Raw genomic sequence first — 23,143 nt, forward strand, 5'->3', positions numbered from 1 at the left:
ATTCCCAAACTCAACCAATGTGCTGAAATGACAATTTCCCACTAAGAATTTTCTATCATTATGTTGAATCCCCAGTAGTAAGCCTTGATATGACATAGAGCTGACACTGCTTACCATATGGCGGGCTAAGTGTGCAGCATTTGTTACTAGCTACTAGCACAGTCATGACTCATATTGGGAAGGGGTGTTGGTGTTGTCTGTAAACATGCATGTGAACTCGTGTGACATGCATGTGGTGCATTAATACCAATGCATGAAAGACAAGTTGCATTGTTGTAATCTACAGGCATTGTACAAGAAAGGTACCATCAGTGCTGTCTACAAACAGAGCATCCAGGATGGTGTGCATCTACATGCTGCAAAGTATTCTGAGCAGATATGGTTAAACATATGCAGTGAAGCAGGGAAGAAGCTTAGGGGAGAGGTGGATGGATAGTGAAACATACAGTGTACTGTTATAAGTTTATGATGTCAAGAAATATGGGCAGGATACCGAAAACATAGAGCGTAATGTTATAGGTTTATGAAGTCTAAAACAATTTTGGGGAAATTACAATATTGTTACTCCAATACACCAAGGAACGAAAATGCAAGCATTACCTGTACTTCTGGTTGACACAGCTGGCACCTCAAATGTTAGGCTGTAGCTTAATGTTTCAGTTTTTTCCTCATGGACGTTTGAAACTGAAGGTACTTACACAGAGGAAAAAAGCCACAATTAGATGTTTCACTTCTCACGAGGTAATTTAATTAGATACCATAACGTAAAATAAATATTTTGTAATCATAACAATAATCATATTATTATTGTAATTATTCAATCAGTATTATTTTTTTATGTTTCGTAATTTTTTATCATGATCATTATTAGTAGAAGTATTTATTCTTAAGAAAAGGAAGAAGGAAGAAAAGGAAGACGGAGAGGAGGGTCCGGTGGCACAGTGTACTAATGCATCTACTTCATGATTATGCTTGGCCTGGTGGTCACAGGTTCAAATCTAGTCTATCCAGCCTTGCATCCTTCCGTGGTCAATCAAAAGAACCATTGCATTAGGCAACAATAAAAATCTGTTATTTCAGCCTCAAGAGACCCAAGGGTGAATGTGTGCTTGACAAATACAAGTTATACCAAGAAGACACTTACTCAGCAGAACAGATCAATACTTGCAAAGTTGATGGAAAAACATGTCTTGTTATGTTACTGGGTAATTGTATAGTGTCCAGCACTCGTCAAATACTTGGCCTCCTGGGACTTTGTGCAGATATTGGACTTGTAATTGTTATTCATCCAAAGGAGGTTCTCCGCTGGGGGATAATTGCTAATGAGACGCATTGGTTTGGATAGGTAGTGTTTGAGGGTGTGAGTTACGATCACGAGGTAATCTTAAAGGGGGTGGGTCTTGACACCCTCCAGCCTATTGCGTATGTAGTGGGTTGTCTCTGCGGGGTGATTGACAGTGAGTATTCAGGTTTTCAGGCCCTCTGCCTAACCGGTGTCAGCTGGTGAAGAGCGGTTGTGTAAGGGCAATGGACCACTTGCCCCTCATAATCCTCAGCCACAGAACCACTGAATCTGCTCCACTAGTTATCTCTAAACAAGCATTGGCATAGCCAATAGGTCTCGCCTTTGGGACCTTATACCTGTTTAGCCATGCAGCACATCATCCTGGACCATGTGCTGCTATGGAGTGAATACAATTACTACAGACTGGGCCATGCAGTGTGATTCAAGAATACATGCTTGCCTCTGCTGCACACTTCTTCCTAGGTGACATTTGGAAATAAAAAGCAACAATGGGAGGGTGGGGGTGAATTGAAAGCAATGACGGGAGGCTGGGAGAGAACTGAAAGCAACAGTGGGACGATAAGAGGAATTAAAAGCAACGATGTGAGGGTAGGGGGATTACAAACGATGGGACAGTGGGAAGTTTTGAAAACATGTTTGCCAAAACTAACAGTTCCTGCCTAGAGTAGATCACACGTGCATCAGGACAATCTCGTGATTCGCAGATACTGCGTTAGCAGTTAGGGTGGGTTATATATCATCAAAGAAAGATGCAATCCAACATATACACTTTGCAATGTTGCTTATGAAACTGCTCACATGAAACTGCGTCTACTAAGTGTTGATATTTATCTACAGCGCCTTGCTTCAGACTTGTTGGCACTCTATAAATCGATTCATACTGCACCCATAAGCGGTTTACTTTATGATAGGAAGCTGTTTAACAGAAACGCCACACGTTGGCAAGGCTGCAGAATGCGCAGAGGCCCGGGTATTGTGCGTGATGGTGCAAATGGGGCATTTCCCTGATGCCAACGAAGTGTAGTATAACGTACTTGACGTACCTGCAGGGGGCTCATGGCAGCTGCGCTAGGGTATTCCAGGGTGCAAAAGGGACCCTGAGGCGGCGATGGATGGGGCAACAGAGCACAGAACTACAGGACTACTGTGGTAGCAGGGGGGCTCAGGTTGCAGCAGACATTAGCAGAGGGGCTTGGAAAAGCCCAGAGGCAGCAAAGTGGCTCGGTCCGTGAAGAGCTGAGGCTGGAAGGGGTCAAAAGACCACAATTGCTGCATAAAGGTAAGAGGAAGACTGAGCCTGGGTGGGTCTGTAGAGTGCTGGGAGGGCACGGGAGAAACTAAGCAGGAGGGCGTGCATCAGTCTTAACAAAATGGAAAGGATGGCACTTTGTTCAGACAGGAGGAATGAAGCAACTGCGATAAAAAAAGAACTGGTGCGTGTCCAAAGCCTAGGAGTGCTTCGACTACTTTGTCAATGAGTGACCCAAGAAGCCTAGCTCAGTCAGGCATTCAAACGCTGCTATGACGTGGTCAGTGAGACGGCAGCATTCATGGCACGTCAACTCAACTCAGCCACGGAAATGACGTCTCCTGAAAGCAGCAGTTTACATTGGCCAGAGAATTATAGCGAGCACCAGTGCCTAATTTGTAAACAAGCGCTGCCCGCTACAGCGTTTACCTTACGGGAACGAGCAGTGTCGGGCGTGATAATTGCAAACAGATGGCACTGCTGCTCGCTCCCGCAAGATAAACACCACACATGCACAAGAGCTCATTGGGAACAGTGCAGTACATGCACGAGATTCACAAAAAGTCCTGAGCGATTGCAAGAGGTCACTCCAAAGCAGCGCTGGTGCGCTGCATAGGCGAGACCTAAAAACGAGGGCTGTTCAAGTCAGTACGCCTGGTCTACAAAGCTATACATCAAGCTGGGCTTCGCTACATCCAAGGCAAGTTTGTATATCACCGTCCAAGTTGTGCCGTGCGCTCAGCCAAAGCTAATTTGCTCTGCCTCCCGAAGTTTAAAAAAGTGAAGGAAGGTGGCACAGTCTTCTCCAGTCAGGCTTCTCGCCTCTGGAATAGCCTTCCTTCCGCTCTTCCTGCTACAGACAACATATCGTCTTTCAGGAAGTTACTAAAACTTGGCTTTAGAATCAATAATTGAATCCTTTGGGGGCGTGGCCTGGTGTCAGCCAAGATGGCTGCGTAAAGAGAGAGCTCAGTCGGGGCTGCGAAGAAGGACTGAGATGTCTGCTCTTAATCCTGTGCTTGCAGCCCTAAAATCATCAGCGGGGGCGTGGGGCACCAAGTACTCCCGCTGGGTGCCGAAGTCTGGCCGTACGGTCTTGCACGGCCATAGCAGGACAACGAGGAGCTGCAGCTCCCACACTATAAGGATGTTCCTCGGAGCAGCTGGGCGGGACTCGTACAGGCCGCGTCCGGACTGCGCACTTTTCTGGCCTGCGAGTGGAGGGGACCACAGCCTGCGTGTCTGTAGACATCTGAAATGCTCCCCGGAGACCTAGAGCCATGCTGCTTAGCCCGCCCGGTAAGATCTGAAGAGCCGGGTGGGGGCGCAGCGACAAAGCTCCTGCCTCACATGCCGCGCCCAAGCTGAGGGCCTGACTGGGGGACTCCCCCTCCTCTACCCGGATCTCCCCACATGCTGGACGGGCTGCGGAGGGGGCTGGCGCCCGTGCATAGGCATTTGGAAATTGCCTCTTGCCGCCGTCGCATTGTGGACTCCAGTGGCGGCGGAGGTTCTTATACATTACAGTCTCCACCTGCCCCCACAGTGAGGTCGGTGGATTGGAGTGCTGTCGAGCAGCAGCGATATGGTAATTCTTTGCTAGTGGACCATACCTTCTTTATGGTACAGAACTGTGCAAGTGTGTAATACTGGACCTGAGGTGTACAAGACTACAACCGAGCCTGAAAGGGCGGGGCGAAGGGGGGCCCCCTCTCACTTGGACCGTGTACATCCTGCGCTGTCGGTACATGTGTAAGGCGTGGCCCTCTGCAGCGCTAGTGAGTGCGGCTACGCCTGGACGTCTTCTGCCCACTCGTCTTTGGTACATTTAAACTCTGGCTGGTGGGACTATGACCTGGCTCATAGACCCCTGCATCTTGAGGCACTGTTTGAACGGCGGTGGGCAGCTGAGACTGGGGGTGGACCGCCTGTGGATTCAGCCAGCGGGGCACAGTGTCATCACCCCCCTCCTGGTACCTCACACTGGACTTACAGACCTGGTGCGAGGCAGACCCGTGGTGGGCCCCACTGCTTATTGGGGACGATCTGTCTGGGTGACCAGTGCCGGTTGGGAGTGGTGGTGCGCAACTGGGCTACATTGGAGACACGTCGTATGCAGTAGGTCCTGAATCTAGGAGTTAACAGCAATGAAACTGAAAGGGGCCCCAACGGTGCAATCAAACAAACCGGATAAGTATACCATCCCACAGCACTCATCCTCAGAGGAGGGCGCCATAGGCAGCCAGGCCGACACCCAGGAAGCATCACTCAGCTCCATCATTTTTTTTTTTTTTTTTTAAATATCTTTTATTCAGCGCAATTGTTGATCACTCAGCTCCATCATGACGGCCATTCAGGGATTGGGAACGATGCCTGAGGCCAAAATTGATAAAGTTTCAATTGAAAGGAACCTTCTCAGAGCCGATATGAATAAAACCTCGTAACGGGTCACCACAATGGAAACAAAAATTGTCGAGCTTCAAACTGCCACGCGTAAGCTGGAAGAAAAAGTTCAGCAGCTGGTCCATCAACTTTGCCAAGTTGCATTGAGGCTGGAGGATCAAGAGGGGCGGGCCCACCGGAACAATATCCGCGTGGTGGGGGTCCCAGAGGGCTCAGGCATGGATCGCTTCCTTGAGGACTTGATAACAACTCGCCTAAAGCCCAAACGACTCTCTACCTTCTTTGAGGTGGAAAGGGCTCACAGGGCACTGGTCCCACCGCCAAAACCTGGAGTCCCCCCAGAACGATCATAGCCAGACTCCTAAATTATAGAGACTGAGACTCCATCCACCAGGTAGCACGACAACATGGCAAGCTCCCGTTTGAGAATAGTGAGGTTCCTCCCGGACTTTACTTTAAAGGTGCAACAAGAAAGGTGCACCTTCGATGGAGTGAAACAAGCCCTAAGAGATAGGGGCATTAAATATATTATGTTCTTTCCAGCAAAGCTTAAAATCATCGGTGATGGTAGATCCTAGTTTTTTACAAATCCATCTGAAGTACAAGCCTGGCTGGTTGAGACACGACCACAGAAAGACAAACTGGACATGGGCTCACCGGGATCCTCCTGCGGAAGAGAGGCATTGGACCTGCACGACCGACACTCTAGACGATCCCAATCACTGAGCCCAGTGAACTCTGAGTCGCACCGAAATTGAGCTCATCGCTACAGTCATCTGATTTTGGGACTGATTGCTATGTCACGTAATGTATATCACTGAAGATGGCAGGGTGATAACTGTATCTCTCATGACATATATCTATGTAGACCTGCCGTTGGGCTGCAACAGGTTTTCTTTCAAGCACTGGGCTGGAAGGGCGCCATGCAGAGTTATCAGGAGATGACGCTTGGTAACCCCTAACTTAGTTATCTGTTTTTGGGCGACAGGCGTTCTGCTAGTTGGGGATGTGCGTAGTTTCAAACCTACGCAGAAGGGTAGCAGGGAGGGGGGGAATGGTTAATGGGAAAGTTTCACTGATGATTTCAGTTACTTGTTCATTTGGGTTCTGGGAGGGGTGTTGTTGGGATGGTAATCGATGGTCACGTCTCTGTTAGGACTGATTTGCACATCATGAGCGCTCAGCACATACCTCCTTCTCACCAATGAGTAGGCACTGGGACAAGAGCCTTAAGATCCTTAGTCGGAACGTCAATGGGCTAGGGGATAATGTAAAACGGGCTATTGTGCTCCAGTACATAAAACAGTTACAAAACAAGGGGGGATAGGCCCAACAGACATGAACCAAGTAGGGCCTACTTATATACTTTAAACAATGAATTAAAAGACCACGCTATATTCTTTCCGTGAATGGGTTATTTATTCACCCTGTTTTTTTAAATTCTCATTTTTTTCAAAAGGACTTTGGCCTTCACGTAGAAACACAACAAGTTTTTGACATATCCTACATACATTTACATATAACACAATTTACACTTATATGTACAACAAAAACATATTTTGACCAATATGTAAGACTTTTACGATACTTTTCACAATAAGACCACATCAAAACAAACCCGAACACCTTCACTTCCAGATCCACATCGACCCCAAGTCCACACTCAGAGGCACCCTCCTCTACAGACCACCAGGACCCCGCGCAAAATTCAGTGAAGACATCACGGACTTCATCACTCCACACGCGCTCCCCTCCAAAGACTACATCCTTCTGGGAGACCTCAACTTTCACCTTGAAAAGATCAACGATCGCAACACCACCACCCTCTTGGACAACCTCGCCAACCTCGGACTTAAACAACTGGTCACTGCCCCCACCCACATCGCAGGTCACACACTCGACCCCATCTTCACCTCCAGCAATCATGTCTCCTTCAGCCACACTACAGATCTCCTCTGGACTGACCACAGCTGCGTTCACTTCACCTACAACAAGCCGAAACCCACCAACCACCTCCAACCAACTCTGCAAAGAAACTGGAACAAAATCACCATCGACCAGATCTCCTCATCGCTCCTTCTAAACACCCCAGCCAAGTCTTCTAACCCAAACCAAGCCGCCGCCAACTTCACCCTATGGTTATCCAACACCGCCGACACCTTAGCACCACTGAAAAAACGTCAAAGCAAACCTGGCAGCAAGAAGGCCTCATGGTTCAACGATGATCTTAAGAAGTCCAAGAAACTCTGCCGCTCCCTTGAAAAGGCCTGGAAAAAAGACCCAACCACTAGCACCAAGGACGCCTTCAAAAACGCCACCCGCACACACCACCAACTAATCCGAAAGGCCAAGAAAACAGCATTCAAGGATCGACTTGACAACAACGCCCACAACAGCAAGGAACTTTTCAACATCGTCAAGGAATTTACCAATCCCTCGGCCAACTCCAACGACATCACCCCCTCTCAAGCCCTCTGCGACTCCCTAGCCTCATTCTTCCACAACAAAATCGCAGACATCCACAACAGCTTCGACAACCAACCCGGAGACCAACCCACCCAACCATATGCTGAACATTCTCCCCCCTTGAACACCCTTAACGACTGGAACCCAATCTCCACTGAGGACACCATCCGCCTGATGAACTCCATCCACTCAGGATCCCCCACAGACCCATGTCCTCACCACATCTTCAACAAAGCAGACTCCGTCATAGCACCGCACCTCCGAGACGTCATCAACTGCTCCTTCAACTCCGCCACCTTCCCGGAAAGCTGGAAACACGCTGAACTCACCGCCCTTCTGAAAAAACCCACAGCGGACCCCACCGAACTCAAAAATTACCGCCCCATTTCGCTCCTTCCATTCCCGGCCAAAGTAATCGAAAAAGCTGTCAACAACCAGCTCGCCGCTTTCCTCGAAGCCAACAAATCCCTCGACTCCTCACAATCTGGCTTCCGAGCAAAACACAGCACTGAGACCGCCCTCATCGCAGCAACAGACGACATTCGAACTCTACTGGACAATGGAGACACAGTCGCCCTCATCCTCCTCGACCTCTCTGCAGCCTTCGACACAGTCTGCCACAGCACCCTTTTACAACGCCTCAGAAACATCGGAATACAAGGAAAAGCTCTTGAATGGATCACCTCGTTCCTCACCGGAAGAACCCAGAGAGTCCGCCTTCCACCATTCAAGTCCGAGGCCACTGAAGTCATCTGTGGCGTACCACAAGGATCCTCACTCAGTCCCACCCTCTTCAACGTATACATGAGCCCCCTCGCGACCATCGCCCGCCAACACAACCTCAACATCATCTCTTACGCGGATGACACTCAACTGATCCTTTCTCTCACCAATGACCCCAGCACCGCCAAAACTAACCTACACGAAGGAATGAAAGAAGTTGCTGAATGGATGAAACACAGCCGTCTGAAACTGAACTCAGATAAAACAGAAGTCCTCATCTTAGGTACTTCCCCCTCTGCATGGGACGACTCTTGGTGGCCGGAAGCCCTTGGAAAAGCACCCATCCCGACAGACCACGCACGGAACCTAGGCGTTATCCTGGATTCTTCACTCTCAATGAACAGACAAGTCAGCGCCGTATCCTCATCCTGCTTCAACATTCTTCGCATGCTCAAAAAAACATTTCGCTGGATCCCCACCGAAACCAGAAAAACAGTCACCCATGCTCTGGTCACGAGCCGACTGGACTACGGAAACACCCTCTACGCAGGCACTACCGCTAAACTCCAGAAGAAACTCCAACGAATCCAAAACGCCTCAGCCAGGATCGTATTAGACATCCCGCGCAACGAACACATCTCTGGTCACCTGAAAGACCTCCACTGGCTACCCGTCAATAAGAGGATCACTTTCCGACTGCTAACCCACGCACACAAATCACTCTACAACATCGGACCAGAATGCCTCAACTCACGACTGTCCTTCTACACCCCCTCCCGCCAACTACGTTCTTCCAGCCAAGCCCTCGCCACTGTACCTCGCATCAACAAGACCACCATGGGAGGCAGATCCTTCTCATACCTGGCTGCTAAAACATGGAACTCACTCCCCACTTACCTTCGCCTTACCCAGAACCACCTAGCATTCAGAAAGCAACTTAAAACGTGGATATTTGACAAGTAATCCTCCCCCCCTCCCTAAGCGCCTTGAGACCCTCTGGGTATGTAGTGCGCTATATAAATTCTTTGACTTGACTTGACTTGAATGTGGAACAAATACTCAATTTTTTGTTCACATATGATGAAAACGTTTTTTAACCCTTCAATACAACTTTCTTCTATGTATTTATAAAGCATCAATTGTATTTTTTTAGCTTGATCCTTTAACACATCCAGCTAGATTAATAGCTAATTGTCGACGCGTTTCAAGCCTCACTGGTGTCACTGTGGGCTCTCATCAGGGCATCTTAATTTCCCACATTGGACTCATCTATAACAAAAATGAAACACCTATCACTCATTTGCACTGTCACTTTAACTCTGAATCCTTTTCCCTTTATTGGTTTTAAGCACACACCTGCCAATATGGTAAACTCTTCTATCATTGTCTTTGCTGTCTTGGGAGACAAGCAAGCATGCACAAACTATTCTGCATCTAAATCTGTAAGCAATAAAGTTTATGTTATTTAAAAAAAAAAGCTATAACATGTAATGTAGCCTGAATTACATAAAACGGCATGCTACGGACATAGCACTGCTCCAGAAGACGCACCTAGTTGGAAACATCTGTAAGGCATTGAATAGATGGGGGTACAAACTTGTGGCACACTACGGTTTCACGCCAGGTTCTAGAGGGGTTGGCATTCTCCTCAAACAAACCTTGCCGTTTAGCATACAACATGCCTGGGCCAACGCTAATGGGCGGTCTCGGGACAATGGGAGGTACGCACCCTTACGGTGATAGTAGTTTATGTATCACAGGGCCTGCAGAATCAGACCTTTAAGGACCTAGGAACTGTCATGCTCTTGTTTCCGGAGGGTCACTTGATGGAGGGAGGGGACTTCAACTCAGTTGTGTCAGGCCACCTTGACTGATATCCGCCCGAGACATTGGCACTGTGAGCAGCTGGCTCACAAACTTCCTGGAGGCACTAGGCCTCACGGACTTCTGGGGAGCACACGACCCAGAAAGCAAGCAATACACATTCTACTCAGGATCATACTGCACCTTCTCCAGAATAGACTACATGTTCATGCCTGTGTCACAGATGATGACAGTGTGCAAAATCAGACATATGACAAGAGGAATTTCGGACCACTAGCCGATATGGACACACTTGACAAAGAGCAACAAGAAGGTGGGTAGTGTAGTACCCCTTAACTCCACATTCCCATAGTAAAAACCACACTCACAAAAGCTCTCGACCACTACTCTCAGGAAAATGAAGGTTCGGTTGGCTCTTCCACGACTCTCTGGGAGGCTTTTAAGAAAGTAATCAGGGGACAAGCATTGTCGGCCATTGCCGGGTCGAGTAAGGAAAAGTTCAAGGACATGGCTCGCATTGAGCTCGATCTCCTCCGCCTGGAGGAAGAAGTGGATGGAGGGGATGCAGAGGATACTCTTTATCAATTACAATTGAAAAAAATGGAGTATAAAGCTGTTGCAACAGACATGGCCAAAACTCTGGCGAGAGATAGGAATGACAGACTGTATGACCAGGGAGACAAAGCGGGAAAATTAATTGCTTGGTTAGACCGGAAAGAGAGAGCGCAAAGGCTGGTCCCGGAACTAAAGAATAGCTTTGGCGTGGTGTTAACAGACCCCCAGGACATAGTTAACGAGCTCGCAGACCACTACAAAAGGGTTTACCAGAGCGGCTAAGACTTGCCGGAAGAGGACTCAACGGCACTCCTCGCAGACATCGCTCTGCCTACCCTCACAGTCGAAGAACGGCAAACATTAGACAGCGCCCTAACGACTGATGAAATAGCACTGGCGATTAGGAACCTCCAACCAGGGAAAGCCCTGGGTCCAAATGGACTGCAATTCGAGCTGTACAAGCTCAAACCTGACAAATTGGCCCCACACCTCAAAAACATGTTTGAGGAGAGTAGAGACTGTGGCCAACTCCCACACGATCAACGAATAGCAACGTTAGTCATCATACACAAGGAAGGGAAACCAAGAGACAAATGCTCATCCTATATGCCCATTTCCCTTTTGAACGCGGAACCCAATATTCTAGCTCTGTTATTGGCAGGCCGGCTAAATCAGGTTATATGCAAATTGGTACACCCCGATCAATCCGGCTTTACGCCACCATGGCGTTCGACACACTCGCATGCCCGTACCTATTCGCGGTTCTCAAAAAGTTGGGCTTCGGCCCCAATTTATTTGGGTGGGTAGAGCTCCTTTATTCAGACCCACTGGCACAGGTGGTAGTTAACAACAAGAAATCTGATACATTCATCCTTAGCCGGAGGACCCGGCAGGGCTGTCCACTCTTGCCCTTAGCTCTCTCTCTCTCGGACCGTTGGCGGCCTGGATACGTAAAGACCCAGCCAATTCAGGGACTCAAGTGGGTGGAGGGTTGGGAGGACCGCATCTTCTTGTATGCAGACGCCATTCTCTTATATCTCGCCTTTCCTCAAAAGTCACTCCATATCATTCTTGATATTTGCACAAGCTTTGGGGAAAATTCTGGGTATAGAATTAACTGGAGTAAGTTGTTGCTCTATGTTCTTCATGGGGACCCTCCCTCCTCACCATACAAGTTGCACCAGAGGGGTTTAAATACTTGGGCATTTTTATTACATCTGATACTAAACTTTGCTATGAACGTAATCTTCTCCATCCACTACAAAGATTAAAGCGAGATGCCACGATCTGGAAGGCGCTGCCGTTGTCACTGTTGGGAAGAGCGGCACTCCTCAAAATGATGTCCTTTCCGCGCTTCCTGTATGTCCTGCAAAACCCCCCAGACCTGGTTCCGACTAGGTTCTTCAGTGAAATTGAGAGCATCTAAAGGGACCTGCTGTGGGACGGTAGACCACGTATAGCATTACACAAACTCACGCTTGGGTGGTACAATGGAGGCATAGGGCTCCCAGATATAAAAAATACTACCGTGGGCCCATCTGGCAGCTGTGAATCAATGCACATATCGTCTCGATGACGACCCTGGATACAGGATGTACAGATGGCTACTCCCTGGGGTGAACTTTAACAAAGCACTCTACTCCAGACCCAACAGATATTAGTTAACGGGACTCACAAAACACTCTGTCCAACTCTGGCACATAGTAAATCGTAGACTAGGATGGGACCACAAACTCACACTAGTCACTCCATTATGGGACGCGGACCAACTAGGCTCCCTTGGGAGGACAAAATGGTTTGATAAATGGGACCTTATTGGGTTGTTGCAAATAGGTGACATCTGGGGGGAAGGTAAGGTGATCTCATTTGCCTCACTTCAGCAACACATCAGTTAGCTGACACAGAATAAATCAGATACTTACAAGTCCAACACTCCCTCCAATCTAACCTTCCAGAGGGGTCCTCCCCACCAGAATCCTCTCCATTGGAGGACAGACTGCTTGACGGCTACCTGCCAGACAAGGTCATCTCCCTCAATTATAAAAAACTCATCAACACTCCAGATCCGCTAGTACCCCTTCGGGAGCGAAGGGAGAGGGATGGGCTAGAACTGGACGATGAGGAATGGCAGGAAGCGGTTGTCTCCCCACGGGAGGGCGCAATTTCATCCAGACTTTGCCTGGCTCAACTTAAAATTCTTCACAGAATCTATGTCTCTGGACCCCAACTGGTACACATGGGTAGGGTAAAGGATGTGCTATGCAGGAGGCAATGTGGGCTAGAGGGCTCCTTTCTACACATTATATGGGAGTGCAGGTGTATTCGGGAATATTGGAGGAAGGTGCACGAGTGCATGAGTACAGTTTTGGCAGCTGTGATCAGGCCCGAAGCCAAGAGGTGTCTCTTGAGCGTGTGGGAACCCACAGACCTCAACAGTAAGGGTAAGCTACGAGCAACTTTGGGGCAAATGGTGGCCAAAAGAAACATATCTGGTTTATGGGGAGCGAAAGCACCACCTACACTAGCAGCCTGGAAGGTGGACACAGATTGGTGTATGGTCAGGGAAAAAACTATCTATGTAGCACGTGGGTGCCCCCAAAAGTGGATGGCTGTTTGGAGCAGATGGAATGTATATTGTGGAAATGCATGTTACCCCCCCTGTTCTTCCCTCCCTTGACGATCCAACATCACAGTAATAATAATAGTAATAATGTCTCGCTATGTATAGAGTGCTGATGTGCGAAATTCAACTCCCCAGAACTGCGCTACTGGGGCTAATGTGTTTCTGTATAGATGTGACCGCTACACTTCAATAATAAAAACAGAATTATTAAAAATAGAAATAAAAATGGAACCCTTGGCGGACAGGTTCTGCATGATTCAGATCCCTTTACCCCTAGTGCCAAGGCACCTGTTAGGTAATAGGTCTCATATGGGGTGTACTGTTCCTGATCTAGCTTCTAGTGGAATCATGCCAACTTGGGGCTAGTTTTTCTCACTCTTTGTAGTAACAAAACGTCTTTCCCTATCTTGCATTATTCCTGTTGCTCATGAGCGTAGACTCCCTCTGTTGATGAGCCATGGCCCGTGCATGTAGGAGTGGTGGAGCCCAATGGGGAGTGGGGGGGATTTATGATGAGGGGAAAGTTAAATAAATAATTAATTTGACCTGGTCATTGTCTGTCGAATAAGTACTTCATTTGAGAGAGATGGCAATTTCATTAAACACTGTAGTTCAACCATAACTTTTCCTTTGTAACTTCCCACAGACCACGCACGCAACCTGGGAATCATCCTGGACTCCGAGCTCAAAATGGACCGCCAGATCAACTCTGTCTCATCTTCCTGCTTCCACACCCTCCGCCTCCTTCGTAAGACCTTCAAATGGATCCCCCTTGAACACCGAAAGACAGTCACTCACGCCCTGGTCACCAGCAGACTCGACTACGGCAACGCACTCTACACCAGAATAAACAAAAACCTCATCCGCAAGCTACAGAACATCCAGAACGCCGCCGCAAGACTGGTCCTCAACCTGCTAAAACACTGCCACATCTCCCAGCACCTGCGCACACTCCACTGGCTCCCCGTCGAGGCGAGAATCACCTTTAAGAAGCTCACCCACGCACACAAGGACCTCCACGGCACCGGACCAGCATACCTGAACAGCCGGCTCAAATTCCACGCACCCCAAAGGACCCTACGATCAGCCCAGCTCTCCTACGCCGAGGTCCCCCGCACCAGAAAGGCCAGATCGGGAGGCCGCTCCAACTCCTTCCTCGCGGCCAAAGCATGGAACGCCCTTCCGCTCCACCTCAGACAGACAACATCGCTCCCCATCTTCGCAAGAAACCTCAAAACCTGGCTCTTCGACAGACCCCCTCCTTGATGGAATGGAACCTGCACCTCCCCCCACCCCTAGCGCCTTGAGACCCTTACGGGTGAGTAGTTGCGCTTTAACAAACTCCTGATTGATTGATTGGTTTGGGCTAGAATAAACATTTCACTAGTCTTTATTGATTACTGGAATCAATTAAATCTCAGAAAATCCCAAGACAGCAAAATGCATCTATAGTGCAATACAGCAACACTGTAAAACAAGCTATCGTCCATTTATAGGTCACAGTCTACAGACCTCTAACCACTTTCCTCAACAGGGCTTTTCTTTTAGATGTCCTGGGCTCAAGAGCTCTGGTCTTGTTATGCCTTGACCATGCCAGCAGGATTCAGACCTAGGCACCGCTATTGACTTAGTTCCTAATAGATATAGACCCAGATGTAGGTAATAGCAAATTACCGAATGGTAAATACCGAATTTTACCGATTCGGTATTTACTGTTCGGTAATTGCTATGTAGGTAAAATATTCGGTAAAAATACTGAATCGGTAAGATTCGGTAATTACCAATTCGGTAACGAATCTGTATTTGCCATTGACTCCTATGGGCCTTGAAGCCCATAGGATTCCATAGCAAATACTGATTTGGTAATTACTGAATCAGTAAATTTACAGATTTTACAAGGGGGACAGGGTGTCACTTTGACACCCTGTTTCACCCCTGTTTCTGGCTTGTGTGCCATGTGACACACATACATGCCCTTAGGGCATGTCTGTGTGCCACATGGCACAGGTGTACATGTACAGATGTGCATGTACACTGGAATTCGTTATTTACCATGGAATAGTATTCCATGGTAAATAACGATTCGGTAAGGGCCTGTGGCACTGATTACAGTGCTACCTACATATGGATTTACAGAATCGGTATATTTACCGATTCGGTATTTTACCGAATCTGTAAATTTACCGAATCAGTAAATATACCGATTCTTTAAGTATGAGGTCCCCCTACATGTTAAATCCCAAATACCGGTCGGTAACGGCCGAAATCGGCCGTTACCGACCGATATTTGGCAATCTACATCTGGCCCATAATGTCCTATTCAATACAAGCATAAGGAAAGAGCAGAATGCATGACTTGACCGTCCCAGCATCATGGATTACTCAACCCCTACCCACTAGGGAATTGTTATTGTTCTACTACATTACTGCCTAAGTCATGAAGCACAACCTCATAAAATCTGACTTGTAGCCCAAACCCCACCCGCTTTGGTGGAATCATTATCGATTTGAATGCCATTTCTAGATATAAAGAAAGAATACAAAAAGATCTTATCATACTTAGGGGGGTTATTCTGATGGCGGTCGGACCATATCCGATGGCTCATTGGACGCTGTCTAACCGCCATCTGCTGTTGTGGTCCGACCGACGCATTACAATGCGTACAGTCGGAGGCAGCAGGTGGAGGTACAGTTCGATGCTGTCCCGTCGGATCATCAGGGGGTCAGTAATCCCTAGAATATGAGCAGTGCCTGCGCGGGCACCACCGTAGGAATTACAATGTCCTTTTCCACCAGCCCTTTCGTGGAGGTTTGCCCGCCATGAAAAGTCAGGTGGAAAGTGTCTTTGGGGGGCCCCTAGCGGGTCCCATTGCCCCCTAGCCCTCTGCTATGGGGCCTGCAAGGCCCCAATGGTGCCCCCCTACACACCCCTGCACTGTGTGGCGGGCACCATGAGGTTCCTGCCACACGGTGCAGGTATGTTTTTAAAGTGTACATTTTCTATTATGGCTAATGCTGCAGGCTGCAGCACAAGATGCAATAGAAAATATAAAATTTGCGGTCACATTGTGATTAGGGGAGCAGTATCGCTGACTCCATGTCGGGTGGTCCCGCTTCCGCTATGGCCGAGAATCCGACTGGCATCATAATGATGCCCTATATTTGGATTTAGACCGAGGTAACCACATCTTGGTTACAGACCTAGACGAGATTACATCTTTACTGAAGAACTGATCACAAGAGGCCCCTAGCCACTCACTCTTGTATGGAGTGCCTCATGTGCTTCCATTTTGGTCCTGATTTTTAATAGACTGCCTTAGCTTACTAGTCACAACCATTAGTCACCTCAATTTCAACATTCAAATGAATGTAATCAAGAGACAGTGCTCTACATGTTCCATCTGTTGTAAATTGCGTGATGTAGCAGCTTAGCTTTATATTGAAAGCCCTTAACAAATTGTCTCTCAAAGGGGACAAAACATACATTGTTGTACTAGGCTTACTCCCACTCCAGTAGCCAGGCTACATTGGCAATACTGCTACACTTGCTAAATCAATACACAACCTGTATATTATATTTGCCTCTGGATACAAGTTTGTCGAACAATGCTTTGCTTGCCTTTACCTTCTATCTACTCTTCTCGGAATATTGAAGCACATTCATCTTTATCTACTATAAAGTCATTAAAATCAGTGATTAATGAAGTGTTGAAACCACACAAAAAATAGTCCAACTCAAGGAAAATAACACTAATAACTGGCGCCTTTACTGAAGAGGATATTTATAACCTTCTTTTTAAACAGACTAATAATACCAAAAAACAAGAACGACTACTGCAAAGCAAAGATGCCTCCTTGGAAGAGGCCGTTAGTTTTGCCAGCAGAGTTGGATACACTTTAAAATGAATGGAATGGTTCTATTTTGGTATATATTGATGTTCAAAACATCAATGTTGTAGCTTAAAATTCTGCAAACTATTTTAGAGGGGCTGATCTTTCACGCTCATCTTTTTTTAATAACAAGGGAAGGCACGATCCCACTTTTTAATAAGGTTGCCATCAGAAACCAAAACATTGCAACAGCAACGGTTTCATGCTAGATTACTAGTATTGACCATCCTAATGCATCAGGCACCCTTGAAAGGAATTCTCTTTTCAATAGCTGTCTCAATACACTCTTTCACTAACCTATTCATCCTTTCCACAAGGCTATTAGCTTAGGGTGCATAGAGTGCAGAGCAATTCTTTAGGAAATTGCTTCGTGTCCTCGGACACATACTGGACCCCACTGCCCATGATTACAGTCTTGGAAATGTCCTCACATGCAAGCACAACTTTAGCCCCCTACTCAATACTGAGGTCCGCAAGAGGCAGCTCACCAACAGTAATTCCAGAGCCCACAACCGATCAGCGAAACCTTGATGGAGCAGATTGGCAATGGCTGCCGAGGGCTTTATCCAGAAATCGGACCGATTGAACCATCACTAATCATGGTCTAACAATATGCTCCTGGAACATCAATGGTTTCGGGCAGGAAAAACGATCCTCTGTCACCATGACCCTTTTAAAAGAACATGACATCTTACAGGAAGCATGGGCAGGAGAAAGTATCCCAATAGTGGGTTTCTTGGAGTTTATGATACCGGCCACCAGGCAGTCCAAGTTTGGCAGACCAAGTGGCGGTCTTTCGATCTACGTATCAACATATCTTGCAAAATGTATTAAACAGATTAAATTTGAGGAGGATTGGCTCTCCAGAACTATTCTGGGAGGTTCACTCACTGACCCTCAGCTGCTCATCCTCAAAGTTTATATCGCTCCCTCCACACCCAAGAAAAAACCCAAAATGGATTGCCTGATCAACACCATCTGTGACTTATTTGGCAAGTATGGCAGCACACCCACCATAATCTCAGGCGATTTCAACACTAATCTTTTCTGCAACTTTGCCGATACCACAGGACCAGACGCCCCAAGTCTCCCCTCACATTTTGCATCCCAGTCAATTCCTGCTAGAAACAAACTTTCGACATTGGGCGATTACTTGGTCGCACAGTTTAGTAGCTTAGGATTCACCTTACTGAATGGGCGCTTCTCCACCGACATCCCGCCTGCCTGGACCCGGTCAGATGGCAGATCCTTTTCGTTTTTGGACTTCTCTCTAGGGAGTAGAGAAATACTGCCCTTGATCAAGAGTTATCAAATTGCACCGCAAGGAGAGAGTGACCACCAGGCACAAATTATAACGCTATCCACCAGTACTCCACGCCATCAAGAACTTGCCCATACCCATTCAGGAAGTTACACAGAAGACCTAAAGCGTATAAAGTGGTCAAATTCCACGGCCCCTTCCTTGAGGGAAAAATGCAGAGTCGTATTACATCAATCCCTAGACTCAAATACTCACATTGTTAGTGGCTGGTCTTCCCTTACAAACCACCTCCTCAATGAACTGCCAATCAGGAGGGGCCCAAGAAACCAAATCCCTCAATTCTGCATCTCTAAAACCACAAGGAAATTAAGATCTGAGAGGAACCGAGCACTCCGATTATCAAGAAAGAATCCCAGCAATAAAACCCTGTTCAATAACTATAAGCAAGCCAAGTAGCTTTTAGGACCTCGACACGAAAGGAAAAACTGTCAGCCTCGGATCAATTACCCACCCCTCCCTAACCCAGCCCTGAACCTATGAAAAATAAAATGATAATACCAACGTTATTATCATTTTATTTTTCTTGAAATGAGAGCAGTGGGGCGACGCTCCTCTGCCTTAGCGATAGAGCTGCCCCTGCTAATGTCAGACTGAAAACAAAATGATAAAGACTCGCATGAAAAAACATTGGCAAAATAATTGGACCGCCAGCAATGGCCTTTAAGCACACTTCTTTTCATGCAGATATGCATCTGAAAACAAAAAATGCAATCACTCACAGAGAGCCAGTGGCAAAGTGGGCTGACCCTTTGCCCCATGCTGTGTGTTTTTGTGGGTTTAATTCTCATGTGAATGAAATCTGAATGGCCTAATAGATGAAGAGGCACTGAGGCAAAGGCCAGCTAAGTGTGTGCTTTGAGGTCTGGCTGGGGAGCCTGGATTGGGCTTTGACTCCTCTCAGAGGATAATTCCTTTCTTACTTCAAGCTATTGGCTGTTTGGTTTCCCCTTCCAAGAACTGCCTCCATTGTAATGCATGAGGGACCATTTTACAGCTGAAAAGTGCAGACTTATTTCAATGTGTGCTATGTAAAGCGCTCTGATACCCGATACCTTCGGGACAAGTTTGCGCTATATAAAACTCTGTAAAAACAAACATTTTGTTACATTAAATTCTTTATCCTCTACATGCACTCTGTTTAGAAAGCAATCTTTTTGGCTACTTTTTCCCCAGTGCCTGCAAATCCAATGGGGTTGGCATTTATGATTGACAGCATTTGTGCACATAATGCACGAAACCAGCATTTGTCAATCCCTCTTTACAAGCATTGGTAAATCAAAGCCAGACTTATGGTCTTCGCTAATGCTTATTCGTGATTTGTTTAGTCCCAGAATCTTTTAGAGAACTAAAGCTATCTCTAGGCCAAGCCTAAAGATGTGCATAAACCTGAGCCTTACGAGTTAGAGGGGAAGCATGAAGGAGTTTCACATAGGAGCTCCAAAAGGGAATTAAAGTGTAGGAAAATAAGGCCTCTCCTCTGGAACTAGTTAATGTTCTTCGAGAAGCAGAAATCCCAGTCTTGTCAGCTCAAGATATTCCGACTTCTGAAGTGTCCTGTCTGAAGGCCCAGTGCTTCCCTCCAACACAGTACCCGGGATGCAGCAATGGACTGCTCAGAGTCAACGACCAGAGCACCACTTGCATGGCGGAGAGGGAGCCAGCGAGGTGGAGCCAGGCTGTGGTGCTGCAACACAGCCCCTCCCAGGAGTGGTAAGTGAGTGTATTATCATCAGTTAGCTTGTACGTGGTTCCTATTTTAGCAGAAGAGATAGAACCCTCCTGCACAACCTCCAATGGAAGACTCCTGCACAACTGTAAACCTTGCAGCCCTCAGAGGGAGATTGTCCCTTCAAGGGTTGGGATTGCTGGTGTCCCTGTGCCAGGCTCAGAGCCTCCATTTCCTGAAGGGTCCTATCCCTTCCAACATTTCCTTAGCTCGTCTATTTGCACATGGCCATTCTTAGATTTGGACATTTTAAAGGCAGATAATGCTCAGTCGAGAGCTCACTTGCATAAGGAACCCTTTATGTACAACTGCCAATGTGTCTTTCGTCGAGATGGCACTGGTGAATGTTAACGAGCTTCTTTTTTTTTTATTGATATTTATGGCAGCAGCAAAAAGAAAACCAGCAATATTACAGAAAATAAAACACATGGAAAAGAAACAAAGCAAAAAAAAATAATAGACATCCGTACATATTGCTGAATATCTTAACAGTTCCACTATTGACATTAAGTTCCTATTCAAATTGGCGATTCGGATGGCTGCACCGATTACAATTTGTCCCCCGCCCTAAGCTCCATGTGGCCAATTTCCCTGGTGTGTAATATAGCTCAAAAACTGACATAAAATGCTGACTTATCAATGGCCCGTTCAACAATACTTTACCAGCAATTGAAATGCTTCTCTCCAAGTTAACACATTGAACGTTCAGTTTATTCTGCCATTTAGCAGCTCTAACCTCTAAATCATCTTCTACATTTTCCAAAAGTAACTGATATAAGGGCCCTATTTTGTGCCGATGTTTAATCGCTTCAAAAATCGTAATTTTCCCGAAGACAATCATGGATTTTGATAATTTCTGTGCACAAAAACTTCGTATCTGAAGGTACTTAAAAAAATCAGAACGAGGTATATGATACGCATTCATTAAATATTCAAATGCCCAACATTGCTTATCCCTAAATTAGACCACCTATGCATCACACCATCATGAAATAATTCGGGAAGGAGAGAACAGTTCTGCAGAGAAGTATATATATTCAAATTGGCGCCTAACCGGAGTCTCTTTTTTATAGTTCTCCATATAACATAAGCCATATCGAAAATCTTGAACTTAGTTTTTTTTTAATAACTAGGCTCGATGATCTGATTTAAGCACTGTTTAGCCTCAGCGCCCAAGAGCATTTCATAGATCTTCCGGCAGTATTAAAACACCCATGTGCTGCAGTATCGCCATCCAATGATAAAACTGAAAATTCGGGATACCCCATCCCTCTCTCTCTCGAGGCAACACACAACTTTTTAATACTCCCAGAGAAATCTAGAACACATTCTCTCTATAAGAACAAAGTAACCAGACGGCATCAGAAAAGGAATAGCACGAAATAAATACAAAAACTTTGGAAAAATAAGCATTTTTTTCACGTTACTACGCCTTAAAAGTGAAAGCTTCACATTGTTTACTCTTTCTAATATTTTGTTAGAAGATGCTATAACAGGGTCCAAATTAATAGGGATGATTTCTTCAATCTTAGCTGTAATCTTTATTCCCAAATAGGTGGCCTCCTTTTCTAGCTTTATATTCTCTGGACGGCCTGCCACCGAATGGATAAGCTGTGTTTTGTCGACATTAAGTTTGTATCCGGATAGTCGACCAAATTCCTCGCTAATTCTACAATGATGGGTAATGTCGTATTAATCTCAGCGGTCACTACTGCAATATCATCTGCATAAGCGCAAACTTTAAAATCCCAGTTATTTAACTGCACAGGTTTAATTGCAGGTTTTCTCTCCAGGTTTCTAATAAATGGGTCAATATAAAGTGCGAACAGCAAGGGCGAGCAGGGACAACCCTGTCTAGTCCCCCTTGCTATCCGCACTACCCCCGACGTCGTCCCAGAGACACGGATAACAGCGGTCGGCTGAGAATACAGCTTCCGTATTGCATTAACAAATTCCACAGGGATCCCCTTTTTCCCCAAAACAGGCCACAAAAAGGCCCATGTGACCCTGTCGAACGCTTTTTCGGCTTCCAACAGGGCCACACCAGCCGGAGAGCAAGTCTCCTGTGACCAATCCAGCAGAGATATTATCCATCTAATATGGTCTGTGGTGCCTCTTCCCTGTATAAATCTGTGTTGTCTTATAGAGACGAGCCCCGGCATTAGATCGTTTAACCGAATGGCAATAAGCTTCAAATAGATTTTACTGTCCGAATTCAGCAACGAAATTGGCCTATACGACCCCATTTCTTCCGCTTTTTTGCCTGTCTTTTTGAAAACAATGATTATAGCTTCCACCCATGAGCGTGGGCCTTCCCCAAAAATGCTTGCTGATAAACATCCACTAGTTCTTTTTTTTAACTGGTTTCTAAATATTCTATAGAACTCCAGCGGGATGTTATCTGGCCCCATAGCCTTACACTGAGCCAGACCTAAAATTGCTATCTCAATCTCTCCCCAGTCTGGGGGTGTCAGTAGATTCGATCGCTGAGCTTCAGATAAAGTTAGCGGGATCACGTCCTTTAGATATTCGCCCAGGTCAGCCGAATCCACCTCCTCACTATAGAGTTGTTAATAAAACTCTTGAAAGGCGGTTAATACCCCCTCTTTAGTCTCTTGCATAACCCCCTGCAGATCCTTGATTTTTGGGATATCATTATACACCTGTTTCTCCCTTGCCCTTTTTGCTAACATTCTGTCTGTTTTTTCCCCAAACTCATATGCCACTTCCTTATATTGAATATAATTGGCGGCAATTTGATCGGCTATATTGGTGTAGACATTAGCCCTTTTAATAGAAAGATCTTTTTGATCCAGATTACATACTTCTATCTCTGCTCCTTGCCTTAAAACCTCTGCTAACTTCTCTTCCGCCCTCAGAACCTGATCAAAATCCTGCCGTTGTTTAAGGAGATACTGTTTGCGCTTAAATACAGAGAAGCTAAGAGTCTCTCCACGGCCACAGATTTAAACCCATCCCAGACTACCTCCTGGGTTGCCTTACCCTTGTTAATGGCAAAAAATCCCTCAATTGTTTTGGACATAAACTGACAATAC

General features: G+C 46.5%; 1 protein-coding gene across 2 annotated transcripts in view; it reads right to left on the reverse strand.

The window, feature by feature from the left end:
* TFPI (tissue factor pathway inhibitor) overlaps nt 1-23,143 on the reverse strand; it is a 249,456-nt gene that overhangs the window by 92,030 nt on the left and 134,283 nt on the right. For both annotated transcript variants that reach the window (XM_086955454.1, XM_086955455.1), the window contains exon 6: nt 601-693. In XM_086955454.1, the coding sequence (XP_086811580.1) occupies nt 601-693 (93 nt within the window). The remainder of the gene's footprint in view (nt 1-600; nt 694-23,143) is intronic.

This window comes from Lissotriton vulgaris, chromosome 2_1 (genome assembly GCF_964263255.1).
Source record: "Lissotriton vulgaris chromosome 2_1, aLisVul1.2, whole genome shotgun sequence".
In the NCBI taxonomy this organism is placed as follows: Eukaryota; Metazoa; Chordata; class Amphibia; order Caudata; family Salamandridae; genus Lissotriton; species Lissotriton vulgaris.